This window comes from Manis javanica, chromosome 4 (assembly GCF_040802235.1).
Source record: "Manis javanica isolate MJ-LG chromosome 4, MJ_LKY, whole genome shotgun sequence".
NCBI classification, from domain to species: Eukaryota; Metazoa; Chordata; class Mammalia; order Pholidota; family Manidae; genus Manis; species Manis javanica.
In genome coordinates, this window is record NC_133159.1 from 161,030,046 (window position 1) to 161,051,077 (window position 21,032).

The 21,032-nt window shown below is 47.6% G+C and overlaps 3 protein-coding genes across 13 annotated transcripts in view; 1 reads left to right on the forward strand and 2 right to left on the reverse strand.

The window, feature by feature from the left end:
- The window catches only part of DNAJC7 (DnaJ heat shock protein family (Hsp40) member C7), a 25,228-nt gene extending 14,293 nt beyond the window's left edge, over positions 1-10,935 (reverse strand). Inside the window, exons 1-2 of one of the 3 annotated variants that reach the window (XM_017646801.3) lie at positions 10,804-10,935; positions 149-237 (exon numbers count right to left, since the gene is read on the reverse strand). In XM_017646801.3, the coding sequence (XP_017502290.1) occupies positions 149-237; positions 10,804-10,880 (166 nt within the window). In that variant the 5' untranslated portion in view covers positions 10,881-10,935. Of the gene's footprint in view, positions 1-148; positions 238-2,968; positions 3,145-10,788 lie in introns of those variants that run through there. The other 2 variants (XM_017646802.3, XM_017646803.3) reach the window with 2 other exon arrangements.
- On the forward strand, positions 10,798-17,620 carry NKIRAS2 (NFKB inhibitor interacting Ras like 2). 3 transcript variants are annotated; one of them, XM_073235598.1, is made up of 5 exons: positions 13,307-13,463; positions 14,453-14,561; positions 14,967-15,040; positions 15,138-15,208; positions 15,830-17,620. In XM_073235598.1, exons 2-5 carry the CDS (start codon positions 14,468-14,470, stop codon positions 15,882-15,884), a joined length of 294 nt encoding a protein of 97 aa, XP_073091699.1. In that variant the 5' UTR covers positions 13,307-13,463; positions 14,453-14,467; the 3' UTR covers positions 15,885-17,620. The 3 variants fall into 3 exon arrangements, with proteins under 3 accessions (XP_073091698.1, XP_073091699.1, XP_017502299.1); XM_073235597.1 differs by lacking the exon at positions 13,307-13,463 and adding an exon at positions 10,798-10,935 and having other exon boundaries at positions 14,967-15,208; XM_017646810.3 differs by having other exon boundaries at positions 13,308-13,463; positions 14,967-15,208.
- A 102-nt stretch (positions 17,621-17,722) lies between these two features.
- The window catches only part of ZNF385C (zinc finger protein 385C), a 49,252-nt gene continuing 45,942 nt past the window's right edge, over positions 17,723-21,032 (reverse strand). For 5 of the 7 annotated variants that reach the window (XM_017646807.3, XM_037019769.2, XM_073235596.1 and 2 more), the window contains exons 6-9: positions 20,592-20,882; positions 19,855-20,051; positions 19,434-19,544; positions 17,723-18,922 (exon numbers count right to left, since the gene is read on the reverse strand). In XM_017646807.3, coding sequence (XP_017502296.3) covers positions 18,686-18,922; positions 19,434-19,544; positions 19,855-20,051; positions 20,592-20,882 — 836 coding nt within the window. In that variant the 3' untranslated portion in view covers positions 17,723-18,685. The remainder of the gene's footprint in view (positions 18,923-19,433; positions 19,545-19,854; positions 20,052-20,591; positions 20,883-21,032) is intronic. The other 2 variants (XM_073235595.1, XM_037019770.2) reach the window with 2 other exon arrangements.

Here is a 21,032-nt window from a genome sequence, read left to right on the forward strand (position 1 = left end):
ACCTACAATGATGTCAGTAAGCCTGAAAGAGCTCACAATTAACAGTTATCAACTCACTAAGCAAAAGGCTAATTCTTAGAAAGGAGCTATCTGTAACAACAGGATCTGGCAAATTATCTCCCAGTGTTAAGTACTAGGTCCTTCTCACCTATGGCTTTTGTGTAATAGTTGTAAGCTTCATTGTAATCTTTCTTGGCATAGTATGCATTTCCTTGTTCCTTGAAAGACTCTGCTTCCCTGAAAATGAAAGAGAAAGAGAATCATGTTACTATACCTCAGTAATAACCTCTATAATCTCATGGGAGCAATCTGTGATCTAATGCCCCTGGCACATGGAGCTGAAAGTTGGTGTGACACTTGAAAGAATTTATAGATTTGTTTCATGCTACCTTCTGTCACTTAGGTGCATTCAAACTAGATCAAGAAAAACCTTTGTCCTATTGCCTGCCTTTCCTTGCTGTTCCCATCTGCATTCATTCCCCTTAGGACAGACAAATTTACATGTTCTCTCACAGAGACTGAGTTTTTACATTTATTTCCTTTCCACTGTGTCACAACTGCTGTCTCTTTAGCAAACTTAACAAAAAATCAGTTATAGGTAATTCCATTCAGGGGCAACTGATCTCTCAAGGTGAAACAGGTCACAACCTTGGAATTTTAATGAAATTTAAATTAGAAATTTAATGAAAATTAAATTAAGTAAGTTTACAACTTATTCTCTTGAAAACTGGCTCATGCATTTGTCACTGGAAGAACAAGCAGAACAAAAGCAGGTGGCAAAGGAGTTAAAAGCATAGCATATTGGTGTTAAGATGGATTACAGAGCTGCGTGACAGCAGAGACCAAGAACTTGGATGACAAGGACACAGGAGCTACAGGCTGCAGTGCCATGCTCTCAGAAATACTCATCCACTGGTGTTCTACCTGCCCATCACATCTATGTGGGTACTTACAGCCCCCTCTACCATCCCTGTGATACTGAGTATAATCACCATCAGAATTTTTGCCCTATTCCAAGATCCATTTTTTGAAGCTATGCCATAGAACAAACCATACTTCCCCAAAAGAACAATGCTACCTAAGTGGGGATTGTATTTCTGACTACAACACTAGAATCAAATCAGACATGACCACCAATGCTTTAAAAGAACAAAACACTGGTAACCTCTATCAAAGATACCCAGAATTAGTCTAATGCCAACTTGAGTGACACAGATAATTTTTTACCAAAATGATTACTGCAATATAACTATCTGAGTATCTTTGTTAAAAGGAAGAATCTTTGTTTCTTTTTCTGCCCTCTACACATGCAAAAAAGAACCCAGCTAAGAGCTTGCTTGAAGTGGGGACAAACGTGCACAGTTCTTAACCCATGATGGTATGGGAGTTTACAACTTGATTCTACTGACATTAGCATTGGGAAGATGTGATTTATTTACTTACATATTTTAAACTACAAACTGGCAAAGCCGCCCTCCTTTTACTGAAGTGATCTCCCTTTCCACTCTTCTCCACCACTGTCCTGGCAAACCCTAACATGAAAAGGCTGCTAGAAGAAAGGAAAAGGAAAATGGGAATGATCTATAAATGTCGACAGATATGAACTTGGATATAAATCTGTGAATAATTTTATTATACCAATCGTCACAATGCTATAAAAAGTCCTCAAGAAAGATTTCCCAACTGCATGACTTATGCATCCCCCAAATGCAATCTTCCTACAAGGTGCACACTATCTTGTAACTCTAAATTAAGCAAGAAACTATGAAAACTATGAAGGGCCTATCCTTTAGGAGCAGACATGTCAAGAGATTTGAAGAAAGGGCTTCCCCAACACTGGACTGCAGAAGTGGAGTCAAACTTCTGTGAAGAAACAGAGTAGTAAATTCAAAAGAAACATTAGGCCCAAACTGTATCTGAGAAGATCTAGCCTACTCTTCAGCCACCCATGACTAAGAATACACAAACCCTTACATCAAAACATCTCTCTCAGTATTTAGACAGATATTGCGTCAGCAGCCTAACGCTTGTTAGTCAAAGGTGAAACAATCTATAGAGCCACAGAAAGGTGCCCTTTCCTTCCTGAAACACTAACTCCCATGGAGGCAGGTGAGTTCAGGATTGGCTTCCAGCAAAAATGCAAAGGACTTTTGTGGGAAATTAGTTGTAATTATTGAGGCCAGGTACTTTCCATATATTATCTTATTAGGAGAATTTCATTATTCCCATTTCTCAAAGGAGGAAATTAAGGCTCAGAGGTTAAAAACTGGACTGAGGTCAGGATGTCAACCTACACCTGTCAGATTCAAAGGTTGTGCACTATCTACTAGGCTAAGCTTTCTCTCTAATGCTCCCCTCTATCTACTAAGACTTTAAAACTTTATTTGTTCTGTTAGGAACAAAACATGGGCAATGGATATATAAAAGTCTTTAAATTAAGACATAAAAGAGTGCCAGCACACAAAATCCACCTCTAGAACTGCAATCTGGATTTAAACAAGCTAAAGGAAATTTTTAACAATTAGTCATAGAGAGAGAGCAGGGTTTCTTTCTCTTTAAGATCCAAGACCTAGTGAACTGGACTTTGCCTACCCCAAGAAATGCATTTAATTTTAGTAAATGGTGAGTAGATTCCATTCTAGAGCAAACAAAGCGAGTAATGTAGAGTCAGCCCACAGCAGAAAGAACAAGAAGAATTGTGTTGTGACAAGTTACCATGTTTTTAACCTCACAGTGCCCAGCATCAGGCCAGAATTAGCTTTCCCACACAATTGCCTCATAAAAAGGACTTATTTTCATAGAAACATGGTTGATTAACAGCTGCCTAAACAATGGGCACTTAGTGCTTTTAGACTGAATGCTATTTTTTGCCTCCAGGTCCAAAGCGCAAAGTGGAGTCCCTCCTTCATTTTGAACCAACCCCCTACCACCACCAAATACACAACAAACTTTAACCAATGGGCCTGACCCTGTGAGCCCAGCCGAGGAAAAAGTGGATCTTTGGAATCCAGCATGGCAGTAGCAAGAACTGAACAAGGCAGCATCACGAACAATTCCAGGGTCAAATCCATTCAAGTCCTGCCCTGGGAGTCTGAGAAAGGGCTGAAGCTTGTTCAAGTTGCCCTTACAGCAAAGGGACTGAAGGATGAGATGTCAAAGGCGTGGGACTGGAAAAGAAGAAGAGCGGGTTAACACTAGAATTGAGGACAATCTGGCGGTGGCATCTATCACTCCGCTCACTGCCAGGGTCAGTTCATCTGGTAACCAAATGAGTTACACCATGTGCCTACTAAAATACATCAGCATCAAGAAAGGAAGAATTAGGAGTAACTGGCTTCACCTGGCCCAAATGAAAAATGGCAAAGATTCCAAAAGGGACTAAATTAACAGATTGTTTTCTATAGCCCCAAAATAAAATTCAGACTAAACCCTGAAATATAATACTGCATCAAAATATAGACTTGGATGTAACTGACCTGATGGTGCTATTAAGAACTACACTCTATCTCTAGAGCTTTTTTATGTTTTCAAAGCATTTCAGTGAAGATCTTCACAAATGGCCTTCTGAAGTGGATATGGTAGTAATACCACATGACCTGCAACAACAGCTGGTGAGGCACCCAAGGGGGCTGCCTAGGTTCCCTAACTCCTGGAGTCCTATGCTTTTTTCCACTAGATCCTCTTATGTTGAGGCTTTAAATTAAAACCAATTGATCCAGTACCCCACCCAATCCTTGGGTCAACTCTAAGCAGAACAAGCTTCATTTCTCTAATTCATGAAGAGATGCTGGGAATGACTCCAGCCCCACCAAACCAGTCCTTTCACTTTAATATCCTGCAATAAATTCTTGTGAAAACAGCTGCTGAAAGGTTTCCAAAAAACAATTTTCTTTGGCTGTATAATGGGAAGGTACCTCACAACAGGGGCAGTGCCAATGGCCAGGCCAGACTTCCCTCTGACCGATATAGGTAAGTAGAATACATTCCACTCTTGGTCTACTTTGCTATTTTAAAATGCGTTTATTTTTCAGGGAAAAAAATTCCTCATCAATCAGAAAACTGCATCTCTGACACCTGCTTTTCCATACTACATGTATATTAAAAATCTGTGTGTATCCTCTGATCAAGCAGCTACATTCTCTCTCTACTGGTTTAGCACCCATTCATCACAGATGCTAATTAATTACTCCAACAGACACTGCCAAGAGAGTCATTTGGTATCACACAGGTCTCAGCATGTGAGCAAATCAGGCAACTTGGGCTTCTAGTCAGCAGCCAACTTTGCACATTTACAGCTCAGCTAAATTAAATTAAACACATATTAAAACACCAGCAACGTGCCCCAAAATAGAGCCCTGCAAAAATTTCCATCTTCTAAATACTTCCAAGTCAAACACTTAACGCAACATCTTTACCTTAGACAAACTAGTCTATCTTTTAGCAATTAAAGAGGTATTCAAAAACTTTAGTCAGCATTTGCTAATGCAGGATTTGTTGGGTGGTAGTTTTTAAAGCATGTTCAAGGCTGGGTTCTGCCTGGAAGTGCTTAACCTATCACACATTTGAAAATCAGTTAAGTAGGATGAGATGCTTCATCATTTGTATGGTATCATTTTAAGATTTATTCTACCTCAGTGCATAACAAATGAAGATGAACATGGTTTCACTATTCTACATTTGCAACCTAGGAAATGCCAATTAGGTTTTTCTACGACAAAAAACATACCTCACAGCTTTTATTTCAAGTATTTGGCTAAAGTAATCTATTTTTAATAAAGTTCAGCTCTTCCAATAGCTGTTAATAGCAGTTTAAATCAAAACAGATGCAGCAGCTTGAATAAGGGTTTTTTCTTTCACTTTCTTGGTGCATTCTACTCCTGAAGTGGAAGAAAAATCTAGCTTTGCAAAAGTTGCAACTCAGAACAAAATGATTTATTTTGTTAGAGCAGAGGAGTGTTTAGGGGCCTTTGATTTTAGAAACTATTGTCAGCAAGAATGTTAGAAAAAGATTTCTTTTCTTCCCCCTCAGGCTATTGACAATGATATTTTATACTGCCATTGAGTCAAATATCTTTTATGCATTACTATTATATTTACTACTTCCAAAATGTCACCCTTACTCTATGATTGTTGCACCCATTCCCTTTATTCGGTCAAATTTACTATTTGCTCGTTGATCTACAAATGCCCTCCACCCTTTGGAATTTACAGGATCTTGGCCAGTCTCAGAGTAGAAATTCCTTCTTCCTTCCCACAGTCCAAGACCTCTTGTCCCCAAAGGCATGTCACAGGGCCTGCTTCATGTTGTACTCCCTTTGACCTCCATGAGAGAATAAAGGAGCACAGAAGCCTAACTTTTATCCTGTCTTACCAAATGCGTACTATTCCGTTTCTTTCTTTTTTATCTAACTAATCTAGATGTGAATAACAACTTACATTTTATATAGATATGAAAGCTGTTCCACATATGATCTGGAACAATTCCACAGATTGAGTGCTTGCTAAATGCAAGGTGCTGTGTGCTGAGTGCAAATAAAGGTTTCCTGATGGTCCAGAGACAACAGAGGGAGGACTCTATCCAACTGCTACCAGTTGGTAAAAGTGGGCTAACCCAGCCTCCTTTACCCAGTTTGCTACAAAACAGACAGCTGCCTTCATTATAAGGCACAATTAAAATATCCACTCTCCTCCCAAAAAGAGATGAGGAGATGTAAACTCATTAACATATCAGTTCAAATTGTACTCTGGGTCTTCAGGGGGTAAGCCTCAACAGGGGCACAGTCAAGGGACCAAGAGGCACGCAGTGGAGTCACAGAGAAGTCCCCACAAGGCGGCAGCACTCTCTGCTGCCTGAGCAGGGAAGGACGCCAGGCACCGCCCTGGAGTTGGCTACGTCTCACTGAGCAGGGGGAAAGGCCAGGCAAGTACAAGGCAAATCTGGGCGGAAACTCCGCTGCGGCAGGCGGAAAGACATCAACACGGAAACAGCTGCCTCCACAGTGAGTTACGAACTTATGCTAGTTCCTTTAATAGTAGGTGTCAATCTGTGGCATCTACCTAAACTTCTTTACCCCTGGGGAGAGGAGACCAACCATAAAGCAGCTTCGGAGAAAAAGGCGTCTCAAAAGCCACTCTGAGGACACAAGTCTCTGCTTCTCAGCGTTAGCCAGAGGCACGTTTTCATGACACATCCCCAAACCCACCATTTTCTATCTCTTGGTTCCCCACTCTGTGACATCTCCCAGTACCCTCATAAAGACATGAGCACCTATCAAAAATCTGGAACTAAGGAACTATAATCAAGAAAAAGGCTGCTTTTTGAGGTTGTTTTTTCTTGGGGTATGTGTGGAGGTGGAACAAGAGTGGGGAGTCTTGTCAACTGCAATTTTGCTTCCAAAGTTTTCTTGGTCCCTTAGTTCAAGGTGGTTGACCATCTGAGAGCAAACTGCCAGGTGAAGAACTCCCAGAATAAGAGAGGGTCCTGCTTGCCTCACACACCCTCCCCTAAAAGTCTAGTGTTAGAATCAGAATAGATGGTTAAGACTTTGCTTATGTGACAGTCTGGCCTCCCCACACAAACTTTATGTCATATGCCATTAAAATATCAGATTTCAGAATTAAACTCTTAAAGTCAAATATTCCTTCTCATATTAACATTCTCAAAAGCCTGAGCCACTCATACCCCTGCCAATGGTGGGATAAAACATAGGAAACCCTATTTTAGTCTGGATGGGAAAGGAAAAAAAATGTCAATCCAATAAAATGAATAGACTACTGGAATAACATGTATGCTGAATCCTGCTCTTACTGCTGAAATCCAGACAGTTTAAAAGTACATCTGGAACGACCTCTAAGTAACTTCTACATCACTTGCACTGGAGAAAGGGAACCAAACATTAGTGGGGTAAGGGAGAAATGGGCTCTCAGAGGGACTTTGCAGCAGACAACAAGGCACCTAGGCAGCCACTGACCACTGTTCTCTGATCTAAAATCCAAAGGATTTCAAGCAAGGAAAGGCAAGCGCCCAGTACTCAGCCTTTAAAAACTTAAAATAATAATTTCAATGAGTAAACTAATCCCTGATTGGCTGGAATGTACAATAAGGCTGAGCTTTAAGCCAATCAGAGTTCTGGTCATTGGGAATGGACAGGACACTAGGGTAACTGCAACACAAGCCCAACATTTTGTTAAAATCGCTCAATTTACTGGCTCTGGCTAATATGTGGATCTGAATTAAAGCAGCAAGCAATAGAGAGGCCCTTCCTCCACTCTACCTTTGCTCCACTTACAATTACTTAACAATTCTGCTACTTGTTAATATCAGAGTTCAAATAATTTGCTGGGATTCAGGATTCTGTATTCCTAGGTTTATCCCTTCCTTAACCATGGTTTATTTGTCCTATCTCCCATTTCTTCATCTCTGACCCCACACATTCAGTATACCAAAAAGAAAATGAAGGCTGAGAGCAGTGTCTCTTACTGATTTGGGTTCAAGGTCTAAGATAAACTCATTCAACTTACAGGCTTACTGAAATGTCTAGCTGCCTGCTCTGAAACTTCCAGGGACAGTTTGGGGGGACAACTGCCTAAGAATTTAAAGCAGGCTGAGGAAGAAGAGAAGGGAATGGCATTCCCACAAGCTCTTTGGTTAAGACCACAAACTTCAAAACGTCCCAGGAAGCTGCAGTAAACAAACAGCAACTACAGCAGACCCTGGGGCATGACTTCAGGGCTTAGTGCCTCCCACCAACAAAGGGACAGATAAGTAAAAGGCAAAATCTGAGAGTCTACGATACCTAGGTACTAAGAAAGGGCCTAATAATAATTGCTCTTGCTTGTGTCCATCAGGAAAACAGATACAAAGAAGTTAGAATCAGGTAAGAATGTTCTGGCTCCTAACTCTATGGTCCTTTGGTCCTTTTAGACCTCATTGTCCAGTCATGCCAGGTATAAGCTGAGACACAGAAATGTTTCCTCTATTGATAAGCAACTTGAAATCCTTCGATTTTTACCATAACAAAGACTACCTATGGAGACCAAGCTGCTCCCAACCCAGGAAAGGCGACCAGGAAGCTTTTACTCAAGACACACACATGTATTAGGTAAAGCAATCAGCAACTTTCCTGGAAAATGTAGGCCTTAAATTAGCTGAAATGTAAAACCTATGAAATTTAGCCCTCTGGCTCCCCAAATAGCTTTATCTGTTCTGGTGGGCAAAGAGAAATAAATAATCTTCATGTACAGAACCCTGATCTATTTTGGAGTGCCAACGAATATCTTTTATTTTAGCCTCTCAGCTGCTAGCTATGAAGGAAAAAGAACGTCAGAGTGAGAGGCAAAAAAACTGAAGCCCATTTCTTTTCTCTCTAGAGGCACTAAAGCTAAGGAAATAAAACATGCAGCCATTTAAAATGCTGCAACCATGAGGTCCAATATCTTGAGAGCTCCTCTCACTTTGCTCCCCGTGGGACTCTAACAATCTAGCGGCAGCAGGATTCCCTTGAGCCAAGACACAAGGAAGGACTCCTAACTGGACTTCACAGAAACAACCCAAGAGACCCAGCAACTACTGTGTCTCGGGGGGACTGTAAGGAGACATGAACTTGGCCAAATGACTAATCAAGCCAGGTAGTAAAGGGCATTTGTAAGGGATGTCCCTATCGCTGCCCTCTGCACAGGAGGATTCCAGGACACATGAAAAATGTAAAACCACATTCCTCCAGAGCAAAACCACCACTCTGTTTTCAGCACTGTTAAACCATACCAAAAAAAAGCCTTTTTCTTACTAAACAGATCTCAATGTTTACCCTCCTAAGGATGACTTATATGGCAAAAAGTCAAACTGGTTTTTTTAAATGTCACTATATTTTCCGTTTGATTTGTTCACGTAAATGGTATACAGTAAACACCTGTTTTATTATGTCTAAAAGAGATCTATATGAATATGTATAAGATGTAAGCTACTAGGTAAGAATGCATTTTTTTCATAGTTACGTTTAGTTACTTTTTCTTAGTGGCAGATAAACCAACCACGCATTTTACAATCACTGACATCTTGAATTCATGAAATATGGCAGTTAACATAAGTCAACACCCTCCCTTATTCTGTTGTACAATGTTATGTTGTACCTAATACCAAATGTTTTTGTGTGATATGGCACATTACAGCATCATGTTTTACATTTCTTAATGTATCTTCAGGCTCATTTACTATAATTTTATGATAGAAACAATATCCTCTAAGGCTGTGATTTTTTTTGGGTGAGGGAGGGCAGGAAAAGGACTGCTTTATACTGGGGACTTTGAAGTGAAAGCTGATTAAAGACAGTCCCCACATCAGAGATTTATACTAAGTAGGATGAGGTTTTTTTAAATTGCTACATACAGTCCAAGTCCCTATTTATAGCACAAAAAGCCACTGAATGCTTTCCACAAACAGGTAAAGTAAATCCTTACAACTAATTTAAGCTCTGTCTGTGTTGGTGAAGTTTTGTTTCCCATTTTACAGTTCCTTAGTGATGATGATAATGCTTAATTCTAAATACCTGGAAGAACAAGGAATGATGTGAAAACTCAAAACTATGAACACAGAGAAACTGGACTCTGGTATCCTGTCTTCTCCGCTACCCCAGGGACCTACTGCACTTTGTCAAGCCTCTCAGCTACCAACAGGTAGGGAACTAGGGACACAGGCTGCAAACTACCCTAAGCTTGATAACCATTCTGCCTCACTATAGTACCTCCTATGTTTCTAATTTGCACTGTATAAAAATCTCAGAATCCTGACTTCAGATCTCATGAACTAATTCGATGTCACCAGCTCAAATCGTCCAGAATGAAGCCATAACGGGCTTAGTATAAAGATAAAAAATACGTGAGAAAGCAATTGCAGTCAATTAATCTGCAGCTGATAGGAAACGGCCTAAACTTCCACAACCTTTTCGTTAATTCTGCCTCAGGATTAGGACAAGTATGACTACCCACAACTGTATTCCAACCCCACTTCCAAAAACCTGCCTTAGCTGTAGCCAGAATCCAGAGTGTTCTCGAAAACAACTCACTCAGCAGCTCCCCTGCCTAGTCCCGACTGGCGATCTCCAGCCACTGCGGCTGCCCAGCAGTGCCAACAGCAGCACCCAAGCAGCTGTCCTCCTTGCTTCTTAAGAAAGAACGGTCCTGAGAAGAATGAGATTCTTACTCTGAACGACGGAGGAACAAGTTTGACGTTACAGAGCATGAAACAAGCCCCTCACTCTTCCTTCTCTATCGACTTCGATCAGGGGTAATGGGAGTGTGGGGGGCAACCAGGTCAATAACGGAGATACACAATCACCTCGGACCCAAACTAATGGTCGCTGGGGCGTTAATTACTGAGAAAAGGGGGTAAAGAAAGCAAGGGCTTTGGAGATGCAAAGTGCTGACAGACAACAATGCGCAGAAGTTAAGCTGAGAAGGCTGGGGTCGGGGGCGACATAAGGAGCCGTCACCGTTGCCGCGCCGCCTCCCCCACCCCGCAGCTGACCTCGGAGAGCCCCTCAGAGATCTATAATAAGAACGACCCTTCTCTGGGCTGGAGAACAAGGCCGTGCCTCAGCTTCTCCGCCAGGCGGAAGCAGGAGGGGAGGGCTGACCTCCGACAGCGCCCCTTCAGGGGCTCCCTCCGGACTTAACTCATGTGGGGGGGGTGGGGGTTTAGCGGAGGGCGGAGCATCTCAACAGCTAAGGGCTATAGCATGGCAGGGACGAGTTTCCCGGAGCCACAGAGCTGAAGCTCGCCCCTTCCACTACCTGCCACCTGGTTACCTCTTCGCTTCTTCGTCGCCCAGCAGCTCTGGCTCAGTCGCCGCCATTACCACATCGCACTCCACGGCAGCCGCCATCTTACCGCCGAGACCAGAGAGGCCGGTGGGCGGCCGGCCGTGAAGAGCACTTCCGGTAGGAGCATCGAGCAGCACCGCGACGCTGCGCCCAGAGGGGATCCCCCGGGCCCGCCTACCAGCGAGCGGCTCCGCTTGGTGCCAGAGTGGCCTCTCGCTCCTGGAGGTCCACAGCGGTTTCCTCGCCGGGGCAGAGGCCCAGGGATGGGTCCTGTGCGTAGGGGGCGCCACTTTACCCGTGGGTCGGAAGTGGGTCGTCTCTCTAGGCCTTGGCTTTCCTCAGTATTCTGAGAGTCTCGTTGCCACAGCAACTTCCAATCCTTGAGACGCTTCTTAAGGTTCAGGGGAGTCTTGAGTTGGATGGGGACCCAGTGACCCGAGACTGGGAAGAAAGACCTTCCACTACTATCTTCCCAGACTTGCAGTATGCCCACAGCTTCCTCCCGGGAAAGGCAAGAGGAGACACTTTGAGCCCAGTTCCCCCAGCTTTCATCGGCCTCTGGAAGCCCTGCCCAACCAAGCCAGGGGAACGCGGGATGTCTTACCCCCCGCGCCTTTCATCCCCTCTGGATGTCCAAGCACTGATTCATCATCCTAATGACGCTGACCCTTTTATGAGTCTGCTTTTATGTAGGTCGCCTTGGAGTGCCATCTCAGCATTAAGCCAAAGAAGAGGGGTACGGCGCCCCAGACCAGGCCCTGGAGTTTATAGGGCAGCCTGCGGGGTGAGGTCCCCTCTCCGCAGTGTCCCCAGTACTCCCATCCTTTATACAAACTTCCTGCTCAGCACGCTTGTCTTGTCGACTGCAGTACGGAGTGGGAGCTCATAGAGGGCAAGGACACAGCCTAATCATCTTTGTAGTACTTTACTCACCCTAACCAATAGTATTTGTGGACTTGAATTAACTTGTAGTTTTCTGAGGTTAAAATGGGGGCTTGAGGTTAAATTTTTTTTAGGTTAAGAGGAACTAAAATAAGGGGGCAAGAGTATTAAAGAGAATCTACTCTCTTCTTCCAGTTAAAGAGCGTGTGCTGTTGTTAGCCCACTTGCATGGCCTTGCCTGTCCCAGTGCCAAGGGAGCAGAAGCCACACCCTCCAATGGGTAGGGGAGGAAGGTTGGAAGAGGATGGGGTCGTAAGAGAGAGATCATTCATCTGACCAATCATTCAGTAGCCCTCTCCAAAGTGCCTACTTCATGCTGGGTTGGAAGGACACAGACTCACAGACCACCCGCTCTCCCTGCCAATGGCTCACAGTCTGATGCAGGAGGCAAAGGTGCTTTAACCTTCTTCCCACTTTGTGTTTTCTGCATCTAAGCAACTCATTTATTCCCTCAGCTTTAACTTTATCTATAGATGGCTTTCAATTCTGTTGATATCTCCAACCTAAAACTCTCCTCTGAGTTGCAGATCTGTATATCCAACTATCTACTGGATATACCTTGAATGTTTCACAAATCCCTAAGACTTAACATATTTGAAATTAACTTGTCATGCTCTCCCCACTCCTCAATAACAGAAAAAACAGATGCCGTGCTTGATTCTCTTTTCCTGAATTCCTCATCGTGTTGAATGGATTCACCATTCACCTGGTCACAAAATGAGAAAGATGGGCTACATCATGAATTCCTTTTCTTACTCCTGACTTCCTGTGTCACCAAGTCTTGTTGAATCTTGTACCAAATGTCTCCCAAATCTATCTCTTTTGCATCCAAGTTCAGTTTCTCATCACTTTTTACAAACTTGGAATACTACCATATTCATTTTATCTCTCTCATTTTCACTCCTCTGCCACAGTGACGTGCTTAAAAGCAAAAACTGATTATGTCACGTCACTGGCATAAAACTTATCCATGGCTTTCCACTGCTGTTAGGATATAGTTTGAACTCTTTGGCCTGTCATACTAGGCCGTTGATTATTTGTCACCTTTCTACCATCAATACCGACCCCAAATAACTTGTAGTACCAGAAAATGCCATGACAGTTGCCATGATTCCTCCACTCTTTCCTCCCATCCCCTTCAAAGATGACCTCCTTCAGGAAGGTCTCTGTGATGCCCACTGCCCCAAGTTAAATGCCCCTTTGCTGTGCTCCCAGAGCACCTCTGTGGTAGTTCTTACCATATTGTACTGTAATTGTTGGTTTGGATGTCTAGCTCCTCTACCCTAATTCGTCCACTTTTTCTCACCGCGTAGTCCTCTACCTGGCACAGAGTGGGTGCTCAGAAGACATCTGATGAATAAACGATTGCTAAACGAAATGTTACTGTACTACGGTGGCCTTTAGAGAAAGAATATTTTGGCATCAGAGACACCAGTACAGCACCAGGCGTCCGGCAGCCTAGAACCGCGTACTCCGGCCCACGAGTCCATCGATTTCCCTGCTAGCCGCTGGGGGGCGCTGAGCGGCCGGCGCCCGCTCACCGCGGCCGGAATTCGTTTTGCTGGCCGGAAGCTGCGGGGCGGGGCCAGACGGAGCCTGGCTCGATCCGGGACGAGAGTGCGTCCTTGCGGCTGTGCTGCTCCGCCCCTGGTCCCCGCGCGCCTCCAGGGGCTTGTCCCGCAGTGCTGCGAGGGGCCCGGGAGGTACGGAGCTGGGAGGCCGGGATCCGGGCCGCCTTAGGTGGCAGGTCTCTGCCGCCCGTTCCCTCTGGGGCCCCTTCGTGGGGAGAGCTGTGGCGGATGCACCTTGGGCAGTCCAGTCCTTTTTGGGGTCTCCCTTAGTTTCAGGGCTCACTCTCCCGTGGGGCCCCTTGGATGAGAGGGTTCTGTATCAGGAGTTTCCTCTGCGGAGGGTTCTGTTTGGGGCTCCTTTTGGACGTGATCTCTGTACTCTGGGGAAATCTTTGCCTAGGGCTCCTGGGAAACCTGTTTGGGATCCCTTTGAGGAGAGCTCTGTCTGGGATCTCTTCGTTCAGAGGAGGGCTTTCTCTGTCAGCTTTTGCTGCCCTGTCACTCCAAGGGCAGCAAACATTTTCTCCTTTCCAAAGCCTTTTCTCCCTAGATTCCTTCACTTCTTTCTTTTCTGATGTTTCTCATCTTAGCCATGAACTTGACTGGGAATTAGAAGGGGTTGATTTCTGTCCACATAAGCCTTAGAGGAAAGCAAAATATCCTCACTTGCTTACCGCCCACCTGCCTCCCCAGGAAGGTTGGCCTAAGATAGATCTACACAAAATAATATTCCTGTTTATTTCTCCATGGGGTCATGGTTAAAGAGAGGAAGCTGAGCCGGAGCTCCCTTCAACAACTGGTCCTCCACATCTGTGCACAGAAAGGAACCTAACCGGGGGTTCCTTTAAATCAGTGACTGTCTTATGTCTTAATGATAACATTTACTGAGTACCTGTTCTGTGACAGTTGCCGGCCATGTATTGGGAATAACAAAGAGGGATAAAATACAGCTCACTGTCCAGTAGTGGACATAGACACATCACCTCAATATAGTCTGATTACTGTAGGGGACAGCACTGAATCCCCGAGGCTGTGCTTTCATTTGGAACTTGGGCTCTCAGTTAATGGCAGCTCTGCCCTCTTTTGATTCCCACCTCACCCAGTGTGCTTTTGTTCTTCAGGGTTGGAGCCTGAGCATGGGGAAGAGCTGCAAGGTGGTCGTGTGCGGCCAGGCATCTGTGGGCAAAACTTCAATCCTGGAACAGCTTTTGTATGGGAACCATGTAGTGGGTGAGTGTTTTGGGGGGTGGGGGCATAGTGGAAGACGTTGAGTAAGGAGTATGATTTGATCTCAACATAAAAAGGCTGAAAGCTGGCCATTCACGTCCCAAATGAGAAAAATCTATATCATAATCCCAACCTTACCACATTGAAGAAATCTGGAGAGAAAACCCAGTTGCGAGATAGGAAAACCTTCCAAGTCACACGTTTGTTTAGCCTGGTGATTGGCATGAGATTAATGTCTGTTCCCCAAATCATTGCAGTCCCGTCAGATTGTCAGTCTCTGGCCTTCTCTCCTGAGCCCTCACACTCCTTGCTTTCCTTGCCTGGTTAGCCTGTTAGGATATATTCAGTCCTTCATGTTTGACATCTCCATCCTCCCTACAAATAAGTTTTCTCCTCATTTTGACCTAGGTTCTGAGATGATTGAGACGCAGGAGGACATCTACGTGGGCTCCATTGAGACTGACCGGGGGGTGCGGGAACAGGTGCGTTTCTATGACACCCGGGGGCTCCGAGACGGGGCGGAGCTGCCCCGGCACTGCTTCTCCTGCACTGACGGTTACGTCCTGGTCTACAGCACAGACAGCCGAGAGTCCTTTCAGCGCGTGGAACTGCTCAAGAAGGAGATTGACAAATCCAAAGATAAGAAGGAGGTGTGTGGGGGGGACCCCAGTGGTAAGAGAGTGTGAGCCTTGGGCTGGCTTGGGGAGGCCTGGCAGGGCTGCTTTTCCTTCATTTGCCAGAAGGTAGGTTAGGAGCTGGAGTAGGGATGGAGGCAATTGGAGGGTATCTTTACCTGTAGCAGTTGCCATATGTTGAGGCAGCTCAACCAAAGAGGCTTCTCTTCATTTGTAGAGGTCCCTTACTTAATGCGTGAAGCCCCCCACTAGTCTTCTGTGAAAACGGTTCTGTGCCCTTAGCTGTGAAGGCCCTTCTATTTGCAAATCCTCCTTTAAGCAACAGGCATTCTGGGAGTGCTTCATCACCGGTTGTTTAGCTAGAATGTAACTGCTAATGGGTGGGTAAGGATGATGCGAGGCTTGTAGTGGAACTCGCAGAGAAAGGGCTAGATGGAGGCCAGGACTTGAGCAGAGGAAGGAGAGGAGCGCCCCGTCTCCCTGTCCCTACTCCGTGGTTTCTGATATAGGAAGCGGTGAGACATCAGCCATTGAAACTTTCCTTCTCCCAGGACTCTTAGAGGGTTGCCAGCCCTCATACCCATTCTGGAGGTCCACTGTACATCCACAGGCCTCTACTCTGTCCCTCTTCCCTAGGTCACCATCGTGGTCCTCGGTAACAAGTGTGACCTGCAGGAGCAGCGGCGTGTAGACCCAGATGTGGCTCAGCATTGGGCCAAGTCAGAGAAGGTGAAGCTCTGGGAGGTGTCGGTGGCTGACCGCCGCTCTCTGCTAGAGCCCTTCATCTACCTGGCCAGCAAGATGACCCAGCCTCAGAGCAAGTCTGCCTTCCCCCTCAGCCGCAAGAACAAGGGCAGTGGCTCCTTGGATGGCTGAAGAGCTGCCACGCCTTCTTCACCTTCCCAGCCCCATTCCAGCTTCTGGGGCTCTGGTAGAGGCTGGGTGGTAGTGGAATGGGGTAGGGGAAGCTGTCCTTCCCAGTCAGTGGGGGAACCCGCTCTGGGCCAGGCAGCTGGGCTGTCCTAGGCTCAAGTCACTTTTGCTTCCTCCCAACTCTGGGAAATGCAAATAGTCTAGGTTAGTGCCCCAAGCCCACCTCTCCCAGCTATGTATCTGCCCTGCTGTGATCTGGGGCCATTGTGGGTCAGCATCCCTTCCCCATGCCCTGGACAGGAAGCAGAACTGCCATGCAGAAGTGCCCAGTCTCGAGTCCAGTTCCTATCACGGGTCCTGTGCCTCTGGGTTTCCTGTCAATTTCATACACACACACAGCACCTTCAGAGAAGCCCTGCTGTGATCTGGGGCCGTTGTGGGTCAGCATCCCTTTCCCATGCCCTGGACAGGAAGCAGAACTGCCATGCAGAAGTGCCCAGTCTCGAGTCCAGTTCCTATCACGGGTCCTGTGCCTCTAGGTTTCCTGTCAATCTCATACACACACACAGCACCTTCAGAGAAAGGGCACCCCGGTGTTGTGCACATGAGCAAGTGTGCATGCTGGTGTCTGGTGCCTCATCCAACACCCTGATCCTTTCCTTGGCTGGAAGAAGCTAGCCTCCTGTGAAGTGTAATATTCTGTGTTAACTCTTCTCCCAATTATTTTGCTTCCTCCTCCTCAGGAAGCATGTGGCCCTCATTGGTTGAGGTGGAATGGAATGATGGCTGGGCTGGGAGCCACCAGCTAGCTTTGCGACCCTGCAAGGCGTTCCTCCTCTCTGAGCTTCAGTGTTCTCACCTGTAAGGTGACGAAAGTTGCTTAGATGGTCTTCTAGATCCTCTCTAGCCTACGATGTTATGTCTGTGGCTCCAGACCAGCTGCCCCTGTACCCTGTGCTGCTCCGTCTTCAAGGTGCTATGCCTACCGGCCCTGGAGGCTGGGACACTGCTCTCCCCTGACCACCAGGGGGCAGGATTGTACTACCCATCTAGTCACCAGAGCAGCCACTCAGTACCCAGTGGGACCTCGTGCCTGTGGGGACTGGTCTTCACCCCTTTCTATGGTTTGCAGCTAGTAGCTGGACTTCTTTTTATAAATTCCCTGGGTTTGTGTGCCCGCTGCCATGGTGAAGGCTGGACAAGGTGCTCCTCTAGCCCTTCTTACCTCAGATGCCTGACCAACAAGGCAAACCAGGAGCAGCTTCTCAGCTAACAGATCTGTTGGGGCTCAGAAGGATGTTTACACTTTAAACATGTTACAAAGTGAGCTTGTAACCCATGTTATCAAGTGAGTTGTAATCCACAACTTCCTGTGCTTACTTCATGCTTCTAATGCGCACACCTAGCATAGGTGTGCCCTCCTCCCCAAGGTGTGAGAAGTGAGTAGCACCAGGGGCCCAGGGCTGGGCAAGTCGTGGTAGGGCATTTACAGGCTTGGGCTTAAGATTCATTTATTGATGCACTGGGTACAATAAAACCATAACTTTTATCAAAGAGTTTCCCTGCCCTCCCCCCCTTTGTTCTCCCATTGGAATTATTTAAAAAATAAGATGCAGGCGGATACTGGCAAAGTCCCATGTTATGGGGGGCAGTCTGGAGTGGCATGGAGGTTGTGACAGTAACTTTACATGAAAATGGGTCTTGAGAGTATCAGACTGGATCCCAACGCTCAGCTTCCCTGTTGGGGGGCTTGGATGCTGGCTGAGAGGAAGGGAAGCTGCAATTAGTGCTGGGGCCCAGTTTGGGGTGGGGAGTTGGAGGGGAAAGCTCTGCATTTGGGAGCCTGGGAGGTTCACTGTTAGCTGGGATCCATAATCTGAGGGATGGCCAGTGCCCTCCCCTGCTAAGAGCTAGAGTTCAGGAGGCATCAAAGAAGAAGAGGGGAGAGCTCATGTGGGCTGGGTCACCTCCATTAGAACAGCCTGGCTGGAACATCCCCCTTACCTGCTCCTATCCTGGCCTCAGCCCAGCAGGGCAACTGAAGCCCCTAAAAGCTTTCAGCCCCACTTCAGCATGGCTTAATTTCTCCGCAGTCTCCCACCACGCCCCTGTGTCACCTTGTCCAAATAGCCTTGAACCCATTCCAGCTTGAGACCCCATCCCTCATCTCCAGTGATTCTCTGAAGAATCTAGTGAGCAGGGACGACTTCCAGCCCAGCACAAGGTTACCCAGGCCAAAGTTAAGACTCCTAGGGTCTATTGTCATGTGGGCTGAGAGCACCATGGGGCTGGTATGAGGATTTTGCATAAATCTTTGGGATTTCTCAGTTTGCTCCTTGGAGGTCAGGCTGGGGAATGGTGGGGAGCCCAGGACTAGCCCTGGAGGAAGGGAAAGGAGGGTGGGTATGGGTGGTCCTTGGGCCAGGAGGAGCATTAGTGGAATGCTCAGTACAGACTGAGTGAAGGGCAGCTGCCCTAAAAACTAGCCCAGCTCTTACTAGATTGGGCAGGACCCCCTAGGCTGTAAAAGGCTTTCCTGTGTGGGATGGAGGAAACCGAGACATCTGGGGAGGAGGGGAGAACAGCTGTTGGGAAATGAGCCCTGGTCTCCCCAGGAAGCTAATAGGGGGCAAAGACAATGGGTCCTGTGGCCGGGCGGACAGCTCCTGCTGGGGTGCGAAACAAAGCTGGGCCCAAGATGGGAGCTGGGAAGAGGGTGGTGGCTGTTGCGGGAGCAGGCCGGAGGGCCAGGGGCCCCGGCAGGGCACAGATAGCCGCGGCTGCAGCAGGGATCGGGCTGGGCAGGATGCGTGCTGCCAGTGCCTTGGTGAGGTGCTTCTGCAAGGCCAGTTTAGACTGCAAAGGAGAGAGAGGGATGGACCCGGTCTCTGACGTTGGGAGAATGCCACCCCCTCCCGGGGCCCCCTCCTTGGGCTTTTTGTTGCAGGAAAAACGTGCCTTTTAGGATTCCAAACCTAAATCCTCTTCCCTTACCACCCCCAAAAATGCATTCCAAAGGGCTTTCTCCACCACCTGTCTTCCTGCCCAGAAGGAGGAGAATCTTAGGTTGGGCAAAGGGAGGAGACTGTGGTGGCTGGTGGGCAGGGATAGAGACGGTAACTAGGAGGTGCATGCCCACCTCTTGCTCTTGCCCCAGAGATTACTAGCTAGGCCTACCTCCCCGGAAATTCCTCGGAACAGATCACAAGACAGCCAAAACCCAAGCCCAGCTTGTTCCCTGCCCAGGCAGCCTTGAAGGGGAGATGGCTTCCTTCCTGTCCCATGCCCAGGCCCCAGCTGGCCCTCCCTTGCAGCCTCCCCTCCCCTCCTGACCCGGGTCCCAGCTCTGTTGCCTGGAGACAGATACCTTGAGAATACTCACAGCCAGCGCTGCGTGCTTCTGCAGCTTGCTGTGCTGGCTGGAGGGCTTGGGGGGCTTCCCAGCCAGGCGGTCTTTGTGCCTCCTGCTGCTCAGGTGCTGATGGATTGGACAGACACACAGAGACTGGGAACAAGATGAGGAAGCCGGGACCCCAAACTACTCCATCATCCTTGACTAGCTCACCCTTCCTCTACCCATCATTCACACTGAAGGCACGTTTACTAGGTATCAGCCTGGAGTGGCCCTGGAAGGGCAGGCAGGAGATGGCCTTAGCCCTCTAGGAGCCCACTGTCCCTTTAACCTTGCTCCTTTTCCTCCACCCACACCTTCTCCTCGGGCTCCCTACTCCAGACCAGCTGTGGTCCCACCCCTGCTTCAATCACAGTCCCAGCCTCACTTCCCCCACCTGCTTGAGCTGGGTCTCTGAATTGACCTGGAGCTGACAGAGAGCACAGTGGAAGGCAGGGCTGGGCCCCTGCCGGCCCCCCCGGGCCCCGGCTACTCTCTTGGCCTTGTGTCCACCTCCTCCCCGGGGCACTGGGCGTCCCCGTCCCCTTCGGGGAGTGCCTCTCTGACCTTCCACCATCCACCGGTGCTTGGCTCCTGGAGGGAAGAAAGAAGACAACCTGTCAGCACCTAAAAGGGGCTTCAAGGGCCACAGAGAACCCCTCCAAACTAGGTCAATTTGGCTGTCTCTTTAAGTCCCCAGGCTGCTCTGTGCAGACACAGCCCCCCAGCCATGAGATTTCTCTTTCCCATCTCAGCAATGTCCTCCCAGCCTCTCTCATCCTGCCAACCTCCCCAAGGAAGGCCTTCTTCATGCAATGTAACTGGTTAGCTTCCTTGCACCTGCATCTCAATCCCTTCCTTCAGGGTCTGACCTAAGGAGAGATGGAGGAGGGGTCTCCTGTCTTCTCTGGAGCAACTCTTCCCTGCTTGCTACCTCAGACTTTTCTCTGCCCAGTTCTCCCTCCCCAAGCATTAGCAGGACCCTAAATGCCCATCCAATCAAAACTGAGCACAGTGCCTCTGTCACCAAGCCCTTGAGCAAAGTACCCACCAATTCTAGTCTGCCCACATCTGGTGCCCAGAAATTCCCCTGCCCTCTCCTCCCTGGACTCCAGCTGGTGGCGGTGCACTGACCTGTGTTGTGAGCCTGAAGCTGGGAGGCAGAGTTCACTGTCACCTTACATGTGGGGCAGTAGAGGCGCCCCTTCTCGCTCCTGCCTTCCCCACTCACACTGCTGCTCACAGCAGCTGCAGTGGACTCAGACCCTGGCACCTCTCTCCCAGGCTCTGGGGAGCAGGGTGGGCAGGAGGTAGGAGAGGAAGAGGAGGCAGCATCCAAGAGGTCTGAGTGAGCCGGCCCCCTGGACACGGGGTCCGGAGTCAGTGGTGGCTGGAGTGGGGGGCCAGAGGGTGGAGCTACAGCAACTGTTGGGGAGATGGAAGGGACCTGGTAAGAGTGTGAGGCCCAAGATGATCCTCGGGACTATGATTTTAAGCACAGACAAATTGGTGGTGGCCTGGCAGAGTGAGAGGGTCCCTGGTGTAGGGATAACCAACACTGAATTCCAGACTCCA

What these genes read in the sequence shown, in the direction of transcription:
- NKIRAS2 (XM_073235597.1), top strand. Translation starts at nt 14,468, where the DNA reads ATGGGGAAGAGCTGCAAGGTGGTCGTGTGCGGCCAGGCATCTGTGGGC. An exon ending in GTATGGGAACCATGTAGTGG is followed by an intron (nt 14,562 to 14,966) that starts GTGAGTGTTTTG and finishes ATTTTGACCTAG; the next exon opens with GTTCTGAGATGATTGAGACG. An exon ending in AATCCAAAGATAAGAAGGAG is followed by an intron (nt 15,209 to 15,829) that starts GTGTGTGGGGGG and finishes CCTCTTCCCTAG; the next exon opens with GTCACCATCGTGGTCCTCGG.